The sequence below is a fragment of the Sapajus apella genome, unplaced genomic scaffold, assembly GCF_009761245.1.
Source record: "Sapajus apella isolate SASKATOON/1434 unplaced genomic scaffold, GSC_monkey_1.0 scaffold103, whole genome shotgun sequence".
Taxonomy (NCBI): domain Eukaryota; kingdom Metazoa; phylum Chordata; class Mammalia; order Primates; family Cebidae; genus Sapajus; species Sapajus apella.
In genome coordinates, this window is record NW_022437043.1 from 6,768,626 (window position 1) to 6,781,904 (window position 13,279).

At 38.4% G+C, this 13,279-nt stretch overlaps 1 protein-coding gene across 5 annotated transcripts in view; it reads left to right on the top strand.

Annotated features, from left to right (window-relative positions):
* CLCN5 (chloride voltage-gated channel 5) overlaps positions 1 to 13,279 on the top strand; it is a 157,138-nt gene that overhangs the window by 116,022 nt on the left and 27,837 nt on the right. For 3 of the 5 annotated variants that reach the window (XR_004262796.1, XM_032258687.1, XM_032258686.1), the window contains one exon: positions 11,650 to 11,801. Coding sequence is in view for 4 of the 5 variants with exons in the window: in XM_032258687.1 (XP_032114578.1) it covers positions 11,650 to 11,801 (152 nt within the window). In the remaining variant the exon portion in view is untranslated. Of the gene's footprint in view, positions 1 to 6,895; positions 9,529 to 9,550; positions 10,555 to 11,649; positions 11,802 to 13,279 lie in introns of those variants that run through there. The other 2 variants (XM_032258688.1, XM_032258689.1) reach the window with 2 other exon arrangements.

Sequence of the window (13,279 nt, forward strand, 5' to 3'; positions counted from 1 at the left end):
CTTGTTCCTGCTCTTAGGGGAAAAGAGTCTAGTTTCTCACTATTAAGTGTGATATTAGCTGTAGGGCTTTTTTCATAGATGTTCTTTATTAAGTTGAAGAAATTATTCCTACTTTACTGAGAGGTTTTTTTGTTTTGTTTTTGAGATGGAGTCTTGCTCTGTAGCCCAGGCTGGAGTGCAGTGGCGCGATCTTGGCTCACTGCAATCTCCGCCTCCCGGGTCCCAGTTCAAGCACTTCTCCCATCTCAGCCTCCCAAGCAGCTGGGATTACAGACACAAGCCACCATGCCCAGCTAATTTTTGTATTTTTTAGTAGAGACAGGATTTCACCATGTTGGCCAGTCTGGTCTTGAACTCTTGACCTCATGATCCGCCCACCTTGGCCTCCCAAAGTGCTGGGATTACAAGCATGAGCCACTGCGCCTGGCCTTGCTGAGAGTTTTTATCGTGAATGGATATTGAATTATGTCAAATGCCTTTTTCTTGTCAATTGATATGATCATATGACTTTCTTTTTAGCCTATTGTTATGGTAGATTACATTGATTTTTGAAATATTGCTCCAGCGTTGCATACCTGGAATAAATTCCACTTGGTTGGTATTCCACTTGGTTGGAGATAATTAGTATTATACAACACTGAACTCAATTTTGTATTATATTTAAAGGATTTTTACATCTGTGTTCATGAAAGATATTAAGCTGTACTTTTCCCTTCTTGTAATGCCTCTCTTTGGTTTTTATATAGTTTAGTGTTTATCTCATAGAGTACCTTAGGAAGTGTTCTCTCTGCTACTATTTTCTGGAAGAGATTGGGAAAAATTGGTATTATTTGATCTCTAAATGTTTGGTAAAACTTATCAGTGAAACCATGTGGGCCTGGTGCTTTCTTTGTTATTTCTAGTTTAATTCCAGTTTGGTAAGAGACCATGATTTGTATGATTTCTAATCTTTTAATTTTTTTTAAATGTGTTTTGTGGCCCAGGATGTGATCTATCTTAGAAAATATGTATAAACTTGAGAAGACTGTGTATTCTACTGTTGGATGAAGAAGTTGATAAATGTCAATTATGTTCAGTTAATCAGTGAAAAAATAATAATAGATATGGGGTAGTTCAGATTTTCTGTTTCTCCTGTGTAAGTTTTGATAGTTTGTGTCTTACAAGTAGTTGGTCCATTTCACCTAAGTTAGAAAATTTGTGTTCATAGTATTTCTTTATTATCCTTTTAATGTCTGAGGGATCAGGAGTCATAACTTCTCCTTCATTTCTGATATTGGTAATTTTTGTCTCCTCTCTTTTTTTTCTTGGTTAGCTTGGATAGCAGTCTGTCAGTTTTGTTGATCCTTTCAAGTAACTTGCTTTTGTTGATTTTTCTCTATTTTTTCAATTTCATTGATTCCTGTTCTAAATTTCTTTTTGTAAAGAAAAGTCTTCAGTTTGCTTTAGGCTTATATCGTTCTCTTTTCCTCTTAGTTCCCTAAGATGGACGCTTAGGTTATTGATTTTAGATCTTCTTTTCTAATATATACATTTAATCCTATAAATTTCCCTCTAAGCATTGCTTTTACTGCATCCCTCAATGTTACATCCCACATATATTATATTTTCATTTATTTCAAAATATTTTTAAATTTGTCTTGAGACTTTTTTGACCCATGGGTTATTTGGAAATGTGTTGTTTAATTTCCAGGTATTTGAGGATTTTCCAGCTGTTTTTCTGCTATTGGCTTCTATTAACAATTCAATTACATTGTGTTAGGATTTACGGCAAACTGGGCTGTATTTCATGTTTGGTGTAACTAGGCGCCAGAGGGTTCAAATTCCTCTAGTGTCCTTGTTGTCTTTCCTCTTGATTGTGAGCTTCCCTGAGGACAACTCCTCTAGAGAGTCTGTGTCTTACTGCTTTTCAACTGTGATCCCCTATTATTATACTGTAGCCATGTTGGGGTGGTGGTAAAGTATGGGGGAAGTGGTAATTTTATAGTCCTCAGATTAAATATCACTGTTTCATGGAACTGTGTTTTGTGGCTATGACATTCACATTTTTCTCCAGTAGTATAGCTTTTTGTCCTCCCTGCCCTCCACTCTCTTCTTTGACTGCAGCATTCCCAATGTGTTTACTTGAAGCCCTATACCCTGTTGAGTTTGTTCCCCTGCTTTAGGTGAGATAAGAAGGCTAGAGGGGGTTGGAGTGGGAAGAATGCCCTTCTCCCAACTAGGATAAGGCTCAGGCAAAGTATTTTCCCCTGAGGCCTTTGTTATGGAGAAATCTCTGGGCAAATTTTGCAATGATTTCTCTTTCCCTCCCCTTGTCAGAGCTAGGAGGGATTCTTTCTTAGATCTTCACTGTGAGAATTTGGTGGGGTTCCTGGAGGCAGAGCTTTGGTGTGGGAGCTCACCTAACACCGTGGTCCCAAGGAGTTTCTTGTACTCATGCTAGTTCACATTCAGCCTTCAGCAACTTGTTCAAGTTAACCATTTGTGTTTCTACCAGCTCCAGCCATTTCTACACCAGGTAAGCAGATCTTAGCTGTGTCTCTTTGAATAAGCTTGTCTCTTCAGATTTTGTGGTGGCAGTTTCCTCTGCAACCTCAGTTCTCCAGGGCGTCCAAGAAAGATCATTGATTTTTTTTTGTTTATCCAAACTTTTCTTGTTGTAAGGATGTGAGTAATAACTTCTAAGCTCTTTGCTTGCAGGAGCTGAATCCAGAGGTTCCCCGTTTTCATTTAATAAAACCACTTTGGTCCCTTCTTGAAGGAATATATTTTCAGCTCCATTTTGTTCCAATTTATGACACATGGTAGAGGAAGGGGTTACTGTAATGCTTCAGGGGGTATGTGCTGCATGTTTCTAAAATCTGGATTACCAAGTAATCCAGAGATACTGTAGCCGTATGGGTAAGCTATGTGTAGTTAACCATATGTCAGAAATGTTGGGTCTCAGTGAGCTACTAGATTGTCCTATACTTCACTGATGAGCTGAGTCTTACCTTTCTTTTCTAAGGATTGGAAGCACGATTTTATGATCTTGCCAGTAGAGCATTCTCAGTTAACTGTGCAGTCAAATTATCATTTGGAATTCCTCAAAGATAAAGGTCTCTCAGAAGTCATTCATTCAATCCAATATATGAATGACCAAGCAAAAAAATCATCACTAAAATGATAGAGTATGAATTTGGAAGGGACCTTAACATTATACTTGCTAGTACCTCCTCATGTTACAGATGGCAAACCTGTAAACCCACAGAGATTAAGGCAGTTGCCCAAGGTGACACAACTAGTGAGTTATGGAGCTAGGATTGGAATCCACATCTTCTCACTGCAGGACAATGGATCTGAGTACACTTGTTCCTATTAACTGTTATTTAAAAACTGAATAAACCATCTTCCTCTCCAGGCTTTCCCTCCTGGTGTTCACCAGAAGCTATCACCTACTTTGTCCACAAGTATGCCAGTAATCTGCCTCCCAGAACATAGATCTGCTCTTTGCAATGTCCTGTCTCTACTCTTCCAGTTGCATTGCTATTATTTTTTCTTTTCAAAATCACTTATATAACACATAAATATGCCTCACTATGAAAGATTCAAACAATACACGTTTTTAAAATGTGAAAGTCTACTCTGCTCGTCCCACTCCAGAGACAACCACCAAAAAGAATTCAGTATGATCCTTGCAGCTCTTTCTCTATCCAGTCACATATATAAAAATATAAAAAAAATAAAAAAAGACATATTCTGCTTATTTTGTGACTTGATTTTTCACGTAATATGTCTGGAATAGTTTTCTATTTCAGTACACATCAGTCTACTTCTTTCCTTGCACTATTTCCCTATTACCAGACACTTATATTGTTTCTGGGTTTTTGCTACTACAAACAGTGCTGCAACGAATAGCATAGATACACTGGTGTACGCAGGTGCAACTGTGTCTTTAAGGGCAATTCTCACTATATATATGCTTTTTTGAAACTTATTTTTCTGTTCATGACATCACACAATTCCTATTAATCCAAGGAGAATCTCACACTTGGTATATTCTCTCTTGAAATTTTTCCCCTGCCAAAGAGTAATTGCTAGTCTCGTGTGCCCAGTTTCCCTTTGGAAATTAATAGAGAGAAACCAATGTAGACTTAGGACAGAAGAACTGGATAATTCCTGCTTCTACAACAATAATTAGAAGTTATTAGGCAGGATCATGCTACCCAAAGGATTTCCCAACACTGTGATATGTAATGTGCATTTTAGGGCAGTGTCTCCGTACCCATCACATTCCCCATTCTCTTGTCAGTCCCATAAATGTGTACAATTGAGAAGGAAGGAAGGAAGAGCAAGTAAGGGAGTGGAGTGCTGTTTGCTTTTTATGGAGAGCCCTCTCAGCAATTTTGTCAAATCTAGCCCCTTCACTTCATTGCTACATTACTTTCTGTGACATCTTAGTCCAGAAAGAGCCTGCAGATACCAAGCCAAAGTCCTCATTCTGTTTTGGTTACTTTGATAACTGGCAGTTAGCACCCTGGTTCCATTGGTCATGAAAGTGGGTTGAGTCAGGAACTTCCAGAGTTGAGCAGATGCTGGGAATGAGAGGACTACAAGAGATACTCCTCAAGCAAATATCTCCAACCCAGTGAAGATGGAGCTGTATCCAATGGGAATAAAGAGTCAGAAGGAGGTGTTAGAATCTCATTTCATGCTTGTCTCTACAGCTTTCCCTATCCCTTTTTGCCATGCCTAACCTTTCTGTATTTCTCTCATAACTGTCAAACTTCATTTCAATATCATAGATTTGTTGGGGTTCTTGCAGTTCCATTTCCCACATCCTTCATCATCTGTTTTATTGTCTAGCTGTCAGCAGAGTCAGGATAGAGTTTCTTCTTTGTTGTCCTTCCTGCGTGTTAGACACTTGGAAGTTTTAACCTGCTGTGAACAGGAACCAAAGCAGTGGATCGCTAAATGAAATGAGTGCAGGGATGAGACTCAAAACAACACAGGCACTGCCCAATCAGATTGGCTGTCAGACATAGCACTGGGGCAGTGTCCTGGAGCCTCCTGGTATTCCAGCTGCTGGATCATGGGTAAGTTCAGGAGTTTCTCGGGTAGGGTGAGGTGGGGGAGGAGAGTCCTCAGGAAAAAGTGGTTATTTATCTGTAGTTACTGAAGTAGTATTTAGCAAACTGGTATGGCATACAGATGCATACCAACAGAATAGCTGCCCTGAATAAGTGTCCCCGGGCACAAACTAAGAGTATACTAAAGCATAACGTCTATTCAGGACTTAGATGGGAGGGCTACTCCAACAACATTTGCATTTTGATCACTGAATTTAGTTAAGTGGGAAAACAAAAAAGAAGCAAAATGAAGGCACAAGTTGCTAGATAGAAACTTCCTACAAATGTTGATTAATTTATCAGGGCTTCTGCTGTAATGTACTATCAGACAAATACATGAAATGGGATGTGAAAGAGTTTATGTGACTTACTGGGAGATCTAGAATGGATGAACCAGTACAAGAAGAGAAGCGGGGTGCAAGTATGGAAGTAAGAAGTGGCATATAATAGGCTCTTAGTATTTGCTGTTTAATGCAAGTAAAGTTTAAATAACCACAGGATGAATATCTGCTGATGTTTGTTAGGCATAATGTTGAATTTTTTGTACATGTGGTTCCAGCCTTGCAAAAATATAATATATCCCTGTAAAACTGAAATAACATTTTTAAAAGGGACTATTTTCAAGTCCTGTGATATATACCAATAGCCCTGCCCCATTTCTTTGAATGCTTATTTATTTCTTTAGGCTGTTGCCAATTAGTGAGCCCTCATGCAGCTGTGATATTACTAAAGCAGTTCTTCAAGGTCTGTGTATGAGATTTCTTCCTATCCTTTTTCCCCTTGTGTTTTTGTTAGTGTTTAACTAGTTCACTTAATCATTTACTGTTCATCCCCCTAGGTAAATTTCTAATGGCATATTGGTTAGGGATTTAAATAAACATTATTCTCAAATCAGGTTTTTTTTTTTCTTATATTTTAAGGAGTTTTCTAGTTTTAAGCATCATGTGATTTTTAAGAAAAAAAATTAGAAAGTAGTTTCCATGATGGGAACTGAGCTAAATACATTCATTTATATGCCTCCTCATTCAAGCACTGTGTTTCTAAAGACCTGTTGTTAAGTCTTTGGACCCGAGTGTAACCCTACAGGAAAGCTGTTTCAATGTTGACTTTTTTCTCTGACTGATTTACTGTATGTTTTTCCTGGACTCAGGCAATGCACATTAGCCTTTTGGGGGCTTTTTGTTCTGCCATTTAAGTTGAGGTCTAATTATACTTTAACTTGAATAATTTTTCTGTTAGGGCATTAAGTTTTTTAATGTACAACATTCACCATGCCTTCAAAATTTGAGAGAAGTATTACCTTTTTTTCTTTTAGAGGCAAAAAAATCTAGACTCACCTTAGTACTTCAACCTGACATGTAGGCTCATCGTTTAATTTTACTCTGCCTTTCTTGGCAGCATATTTACACACCAGAAGCTTAACTCTGAATACATTGTTTTTTGAAAAGCCTTTTACATTTTGTTACTTTGTGCTTCGTTAGTTAATGGGTAGATCATTTCTACTGTCATTCTTGACAGCTAAATTTTAAAAATTTATTTCTTCTAAATTTACTAAATTTCTACTAAAAAATGCTAAGAAAAGGCCGGGCGTGGTGGCTCATGCCTGTAATCCCAACACTTCGGAAGGCTGAGGCGGGTGGGTCACCTGAGGTCAGGAGTTTGAGACCAGCCTGCCCAACATGGCGAAACCCTATCTCTACTAAAAATACAAAAAATTAGCCAGGCATGGCAGGTGCCCGTAATCCCAGCTCCTTGGGAGGCTGAGGCAGGAGAATTGCTTGAACCCAGGAGGTAGAGGTTGCAGTGAGCTGTCGTCACGCCACTGCCCTCCAGCCTGAGCGACAAGAGCAAAACTCCATCTCAGAAAGCTAAGAAAAGAAACCAGTTAGATGTGGAATATGACCAGTGACTTAAGCTGTTTGTCATCAAGTCAGCTATAGATACCTTGGTGAAAGAGTGTGAACAAGTTAAACCTTTTCATTGATGAAACCTGAAATAGCAGTAATGGCTGTCATCATTATTATACATTTTAAAATATATGGTTTTCCCTATTCTAAAAAGTATGATGAATATTTTTAAATTCACAGTCCACTCTTGTGTCAAATAACCATTTAGAGGTCTTCATGGGCTAAAAGTTTTCAAAATGTTGCTGTAGGAGCCACTGGCATAGTAAAAATCGGGAAATTACCTGGTCAGATCAGTGTTTCAGAAAGAATTCTGTTTATCTCAAAATATTCTATTATTGTGTTTTTATCATAGGATGCATTAAAAATTGGTAAGAATTTCTTTATCTTATTTTTACAACAGTATCAGTTGACCTACATTGGGCAGTCTGTATAATGAACACACTCGAAAGATGACAAGTTTGCCAGAGAAGAGAATGGAGAGTAGAAAAGAATAAAAGAAATAAAGCATGTCAAACTCTGATACTGGTGCCTCATTTCTTAATCTAAATTCTAATTAAATCTTGTTTTAGTATGAGGACTGCATCATAGCTACCAGCCCTCTAGTTCTCAAAGGAAGTAACTGTACATGGAATAAAAAGAAACCCCTCCCTTAGAAGTGTTGATAAAGCATTTGAAAAACACATGAACTTTCATTAAAAGTTATGGCACCAGCTATGCAATCCTTTGAACTATACATTTTTATGTGCCAAAAAAGATAGTATCTTTGCTAAATTGACTGCTAATTAATATAGCTGCTAATGTGTGAAATAATCTAATAGATAATGTAAATCATACTAGATAATATAAGTGAATTCTGTAGTGGTCTTCAGATACAATTACAGGTAAAATTGTGTTTACTAAAGAACAACTTGGAAGGAGGCTTAAGAGGTTGGGCAGGTTATCCTTTTTGAATGAGGTATACGTACTTTTCTAAAAGTTTAATCGAATAAGACACTCACAGTTGGACCATAAATGGTTTTTGCTTTTTATAGCAGTGTAGCTCATGGCCACTTAATACAGTCAGTTGCCACTACCTTTTCAATCCTCCTCATTAATGCTAGACTAGTTCATGAAGTGAATGAGATAATATAACAATGATGAACTGAAAGCATACAGGTCCCATGCAGTGCCTCACATTTCATAAGGTTTTGTTGTATTAACATTTCTTAACCTTAAGAATTGATGAGAGTAATACCCTTTCAGAGCCCTACACACAGGGTCCAATTATTAGAGCACACTATGACTGGGTTTATGTTTAACAGTGGCTGTCCTTCAGATTCCCTTAGGGAATCCTCCCAATGTAGAGAGTTGGGAGATACCAATTTTATTCTTTACTGGACTGGCCAAATTGCACAATTAATTAAGACCTGCTTTAAAATAGCCTTCACAACCCTTTAAAACCATGGAAACATAGTGAATTTATTGTCAGGCTGAAATAGCTACTTTCATCCAGGTTGGATTAATGAGTATCAGAGTTGTTGCTTTCTGCGTAGAGCACTACTACTCAGAAACAACTCATTTTCTTGACTGTACTCTGGGTTTTTTAAGTGACGAGGTGCTTTTAAAGAACTGACCTTGTATAGTAAGTTTATATGCAGCTCAGTTTTTTACATTTTTCTTTAATTATGATTTGTACATAAAGAAGCATAAAACATGTATACAGTTCAAAGAATAATTGTAAAATGAGCACACAAGTAAACCACGTCCCAGATCAAGAAAAGTGACCAGCATTCCAGAAGCCCTTGCCATGTGCCCCTCCCACATGACAGCCCTCTTCTCTGGGTGGCTTCTATCTTTACTTTTGTTATTTCCTTGCTTCTCTTTGAAATGTAATCACTTACATTTCTGTTGTAAAATGATATAAGTTAGGCTTGCCTGTTTTTGAACTTAGAGGCATAGAATCGTAATGAATGTTATGTGCATTTTTGTGTCTGGTATCTTTCACTCAGCATTAGGTTTGTGAGACTACCTACGTTGTTGCTATCCAGTGCATTTTTTAAAAAGCCTTTTTTATATTTGCCTTTCTCCCTTTTATACTTAGGACCTCTGTAACTCTAAATTCTTTTGGATATTTCTACTTTGCCTTCTTGGACTTTCTGCTAAATGAAGATTAAGACTTGTCTGGACCCAGGTTTCCTGAGCCAACCCGACTGCCACCGGTTTGATGGCATTTGTTTAGATGAGACTACATCTTTAAGGCTTCCTTGCCCAGTTAAAAATCTTCCTTTCTCCCAGGCTGGTCCAAAGGTCTGGTCACATGACTCCAACAGTGACATCACATTCTGACCGCCAGGGAACACTGGTGGTTCTTTAGGTGGCGTTTGTTGCCGTGAAAGGCAGAGAATGCAGCAAGTGCCCTTCTAAAGCACTTCAGACTGGGGCTTCTTTTGTAAAAGCTCCCCAACCTAAATGACCAAATGCGGGCTGCCAAGGTTATTTCTTCCTTGAGGCAGAAAAAAAGAAAACTGTGATTGAAGGTAAGCAGACTTGAGCCCAACCAAGGACTGAAGCATGCCCCCCGGGAGCAGGGGATCTGGAGAATCGCAAGCAGTCTGTTGTAGGATTCTAATCACTGCCTGCTCTTTGAGAGGGGCCTGACAATTGCGTTTCTAAGGAAACCGGACTACAAAGGAGGATGATGCAGTGCTCATGTTACCTAGTGATGTAATAGGATTCTTTCTTTCCTGCTAGAAGCTGTTGCAGATCTTCATTTTGCCTTAATATCCTTAAAGCTGGGGGCCTCATTTGATATATAGTTTAACATTAGATAGCTGTCAGATGATTTTTAAAATTAGTTTCAGAAAATCCTGTTTTTCCCTTTTGAAAGGAGAACTCTTAAACCAGAGTAAATTCAATTGGGGCATTAACCTGCCTTAAAAAGTAAATATCTGGTTGTTTGGTGTCCTGTGTTCATATCAGCATTGGACTTGAGAATTGAAACAGCTTGCCCTCCCCCACCTCCACACACACATACTTTATCCTCTTTCTGCCCTCATTTCCTAGCTGGCTTTTTCCCTCTAAGCTCTCAAGAAACACACCAGCTTTCATCTTTATCAATATGACACTGACATGATAGGAAATGCTGGGCTGGTGATTCAGCAGCCATCCATTTTACAGCAAGATACAAATGAAGATATGGAAAGGACTTTGGATTGGGGTTTTAAGATTAACTTGTTCACCTTCTCCACTCCACCCCCACCCACCGTCACCCTACAGATCATTTGGACTCTGCAGAGCTTTTTCTTTCAAATGTGCACCTTGCCTGTGAAAGGCGTGCTGACTTAGATATTCAGAAGACTTACAATTGGTAAACCAATTGTAAGTACAGCTTGGAGTGTTCCTTCAAACTTACCCCATATGAGTGCTAAAGTTGTCTGTTTGGAGTTTACAGTGAAGATGTGGATGCAGATGGAAAGAGAGGGAGTCAGCTCAGGCCCACTTGGGCCTCCTCTGCAGAGGGATTTATTACCAAACAGTCTGGAGGAAGCCTTGTCCCTGCCAAGGTTGGTGCTGCAAATGTGAGCTCTGGCTGGGTGAATTAAATGATGGCATTACTCTGCCCTTTTCCTCAGTGTTCATTTGCATAGATTCCTCAGTACTGCTTTATATTTTGCATTTAATAGCAAAATCTTCTTCCATCAAACAATGTTGCAGAAATATTTTGATCAAGATTAAGCCTTGTGTGAGATAGCTTGTGAGTTTAAAACTTTCTCCCCCATTCCCACCATTCATCAAACAAATTTTGGTTCAGGTGATATTTACTGATTCTTGGGTATGTGCTAGACACTGTGGAGAAGGCAATGATGAAAGAGATATTGGGCTACCAGCAAAAAGCTTCTAGTCTAGAAAGGAAGAGAAAGCATGCACATAAGTAATTGTAATGGAAGTACCCAAAGCAAAGTAGATAAGGGACTATGATGGGTGGGCAGGTGGATATGTTTCTTCCAGTTGAATGATCAGGGAGGGACATTTCATCACTGAATCATGCACTGTTCTTTAAATCTCTGCTTGTAAATCTTAGACTGTGCTGACATACTTAGAGTTCCTACAAGCCCATTATGCCAGGGATCAAGTCTTACACCTATTGAAGGGAAATTTGTACATTCCAGCCAACTTACATTGTGAAGAGGCCCATATGCTTTATTTGGAGTCCCCAGTCAGGCAGAAACCACCTTATAGGATTGCATTACTGCCTTATAAATGTAAAATGGTTCTTGATGTGATATGGCTGCAAGTGCCTTTGACCCTTTTGTCTCCCTTCCATAAACTGAAATACCTAAGCTGCTCCACCCTCCTTCTTGTCTTTTGTTTCATAAATCCTTTCCATTGCACATCAACTCCTTTCATTTTTCTCTTTGTACTGTCACTCTCATCTGTCGCTTTCCATTGATACTGCTTTTAGCCACTCATCATTTTGTGCCTACACCACAGAAACCTCTGAATGGGACGGATGTTCATACCAGGTGACTGTATTTCTTTATCAGCCCCAACTGTAGTCAACTAATAGTTTAAGGGCTCACCTTTTGGAACCCAAAGAGAAGGTATTAAAAATGTTAACAGTGTCTGAAGTACTAATGTCTGTTTCTTGTTTAATACAGAGGACAAGTCGTACAATGGTGGTGGAATAGGTTCTTCAAATAGGATCATGGATTTCTTGGAGGAACCAATCCCTGGTGTAGGCACCTATGATGATTTCAATACAATTGATTGGGTGAGAGAGAAGTCTCGAGACCGGGATAGGCACCGAGAGGTAAGACAAAAGATGGCACATAATTGTTAGGAAATACAGGGGAAGAAATTGAAGATGTCTGTTGTTTCTGTTTTTTCCTTTCTTCAGCCCTGGATGCGACTGAATCTGGTTTCTGTTGGCAGTATAGGGTTTTGTTTTTTAAATTTACTTTTAAAGACATCTTGGACATAATTTTTATCCTAAAAATTTTAAATTGCATTTAATGATTTGTCTTCCTATAGTAAATAGTTGAAAAGGATCCTTACAGCGAAATGGATATAAATGCCTCTGAAGAGAGGTGAAAACAAGCTTGGAGGAAGGTGGCAAAATAAATGTCAAAGATCTTCCTTTCCCATCTCATCCGTCTTTTATGGTTTGTCCCTTAATGCAGGCTATTCATAACTAAGTAAAGTACATGGTCTGTTAAAGGAATAAAAGAAAGAAATCTCAGAGCCTTAGTGTTTACTGAAGCATACAAAATAAACTCCTTGTGATTATTGCTCTTGTGCAACCATAAAACTAAAGTAAACTTATGCTTTCAACTCCAATAAAACCACAAGACCAATCAAATTCAAATTAGGGAGATTAATTTAATATGATAGGTAATAGATGGCACTTATGGCTATGGTATAGGTTCTTTTGAATTTAGCAAGGTAATTTCCCCACTTTTCTATTTTTGAAGTACTGTGAAAACTTCTTAGAGAGACCTGCCAAGGTAATTTGCCTTTAACTTGTTGCTGTGTATCATTTAAATGAGAGAGTCACAATTTCTGGTTTGTATGAGGGCCACATAGAAAGCTTATTTAAAAAATTGGTGTCCAATCCCAGAGATTCCTAGTAGATGGTCATCTGGTGAGTCACTTCTTCAACCCACAATAGGTTTTTTTTTCTTTCTTACTATTTCTGCTTGGACTCTAGATTTGAAATGTGATTTATTTTAAGCTGCCCCATTCTCTCCCAAGTTAATTTCCTCCTCTTAGAGTCAAGCAAATCTCCTGAGTAGTCAGTTGGAGATTGCTTTTCATTCTTAATCCTTTCCAGCTCCTGACTGGTTTTCTCACAACCACCTGAAACCAGGAGTCAGGTTGTCCCAAGTACAGGTTTTGAGAAATTCCTTCTTAATCCTGGGATATTTGGTGATCCCACTGAGTTTTCTTGTCACAACTCGAAAAGTTGATCACTATAAAACATTTCATGTTTTTCATAAGATTTCTGCCATTTGGGAACATATACACATATTCTTTCTATCGTATGTATATATGAATTCATCAGGCAGGCTTTAGAATTTCTGCCATCTGTAATTTGGCAGTTTCTCATCAGTTGCATATTCAACATGTTATCCAGATTATGAGAGTCACCTGTGGTATGACAAGCCCGCACTTCCTTTTATATTAATGGTTGCATCTGAGGCAAATGATGCCAATTAGTAATCTAAAACCACTTAAAGTCTGTTTATCAAATAGCACAAGGGGGCTTTTTTTTTTTTTTTGGTATTAACT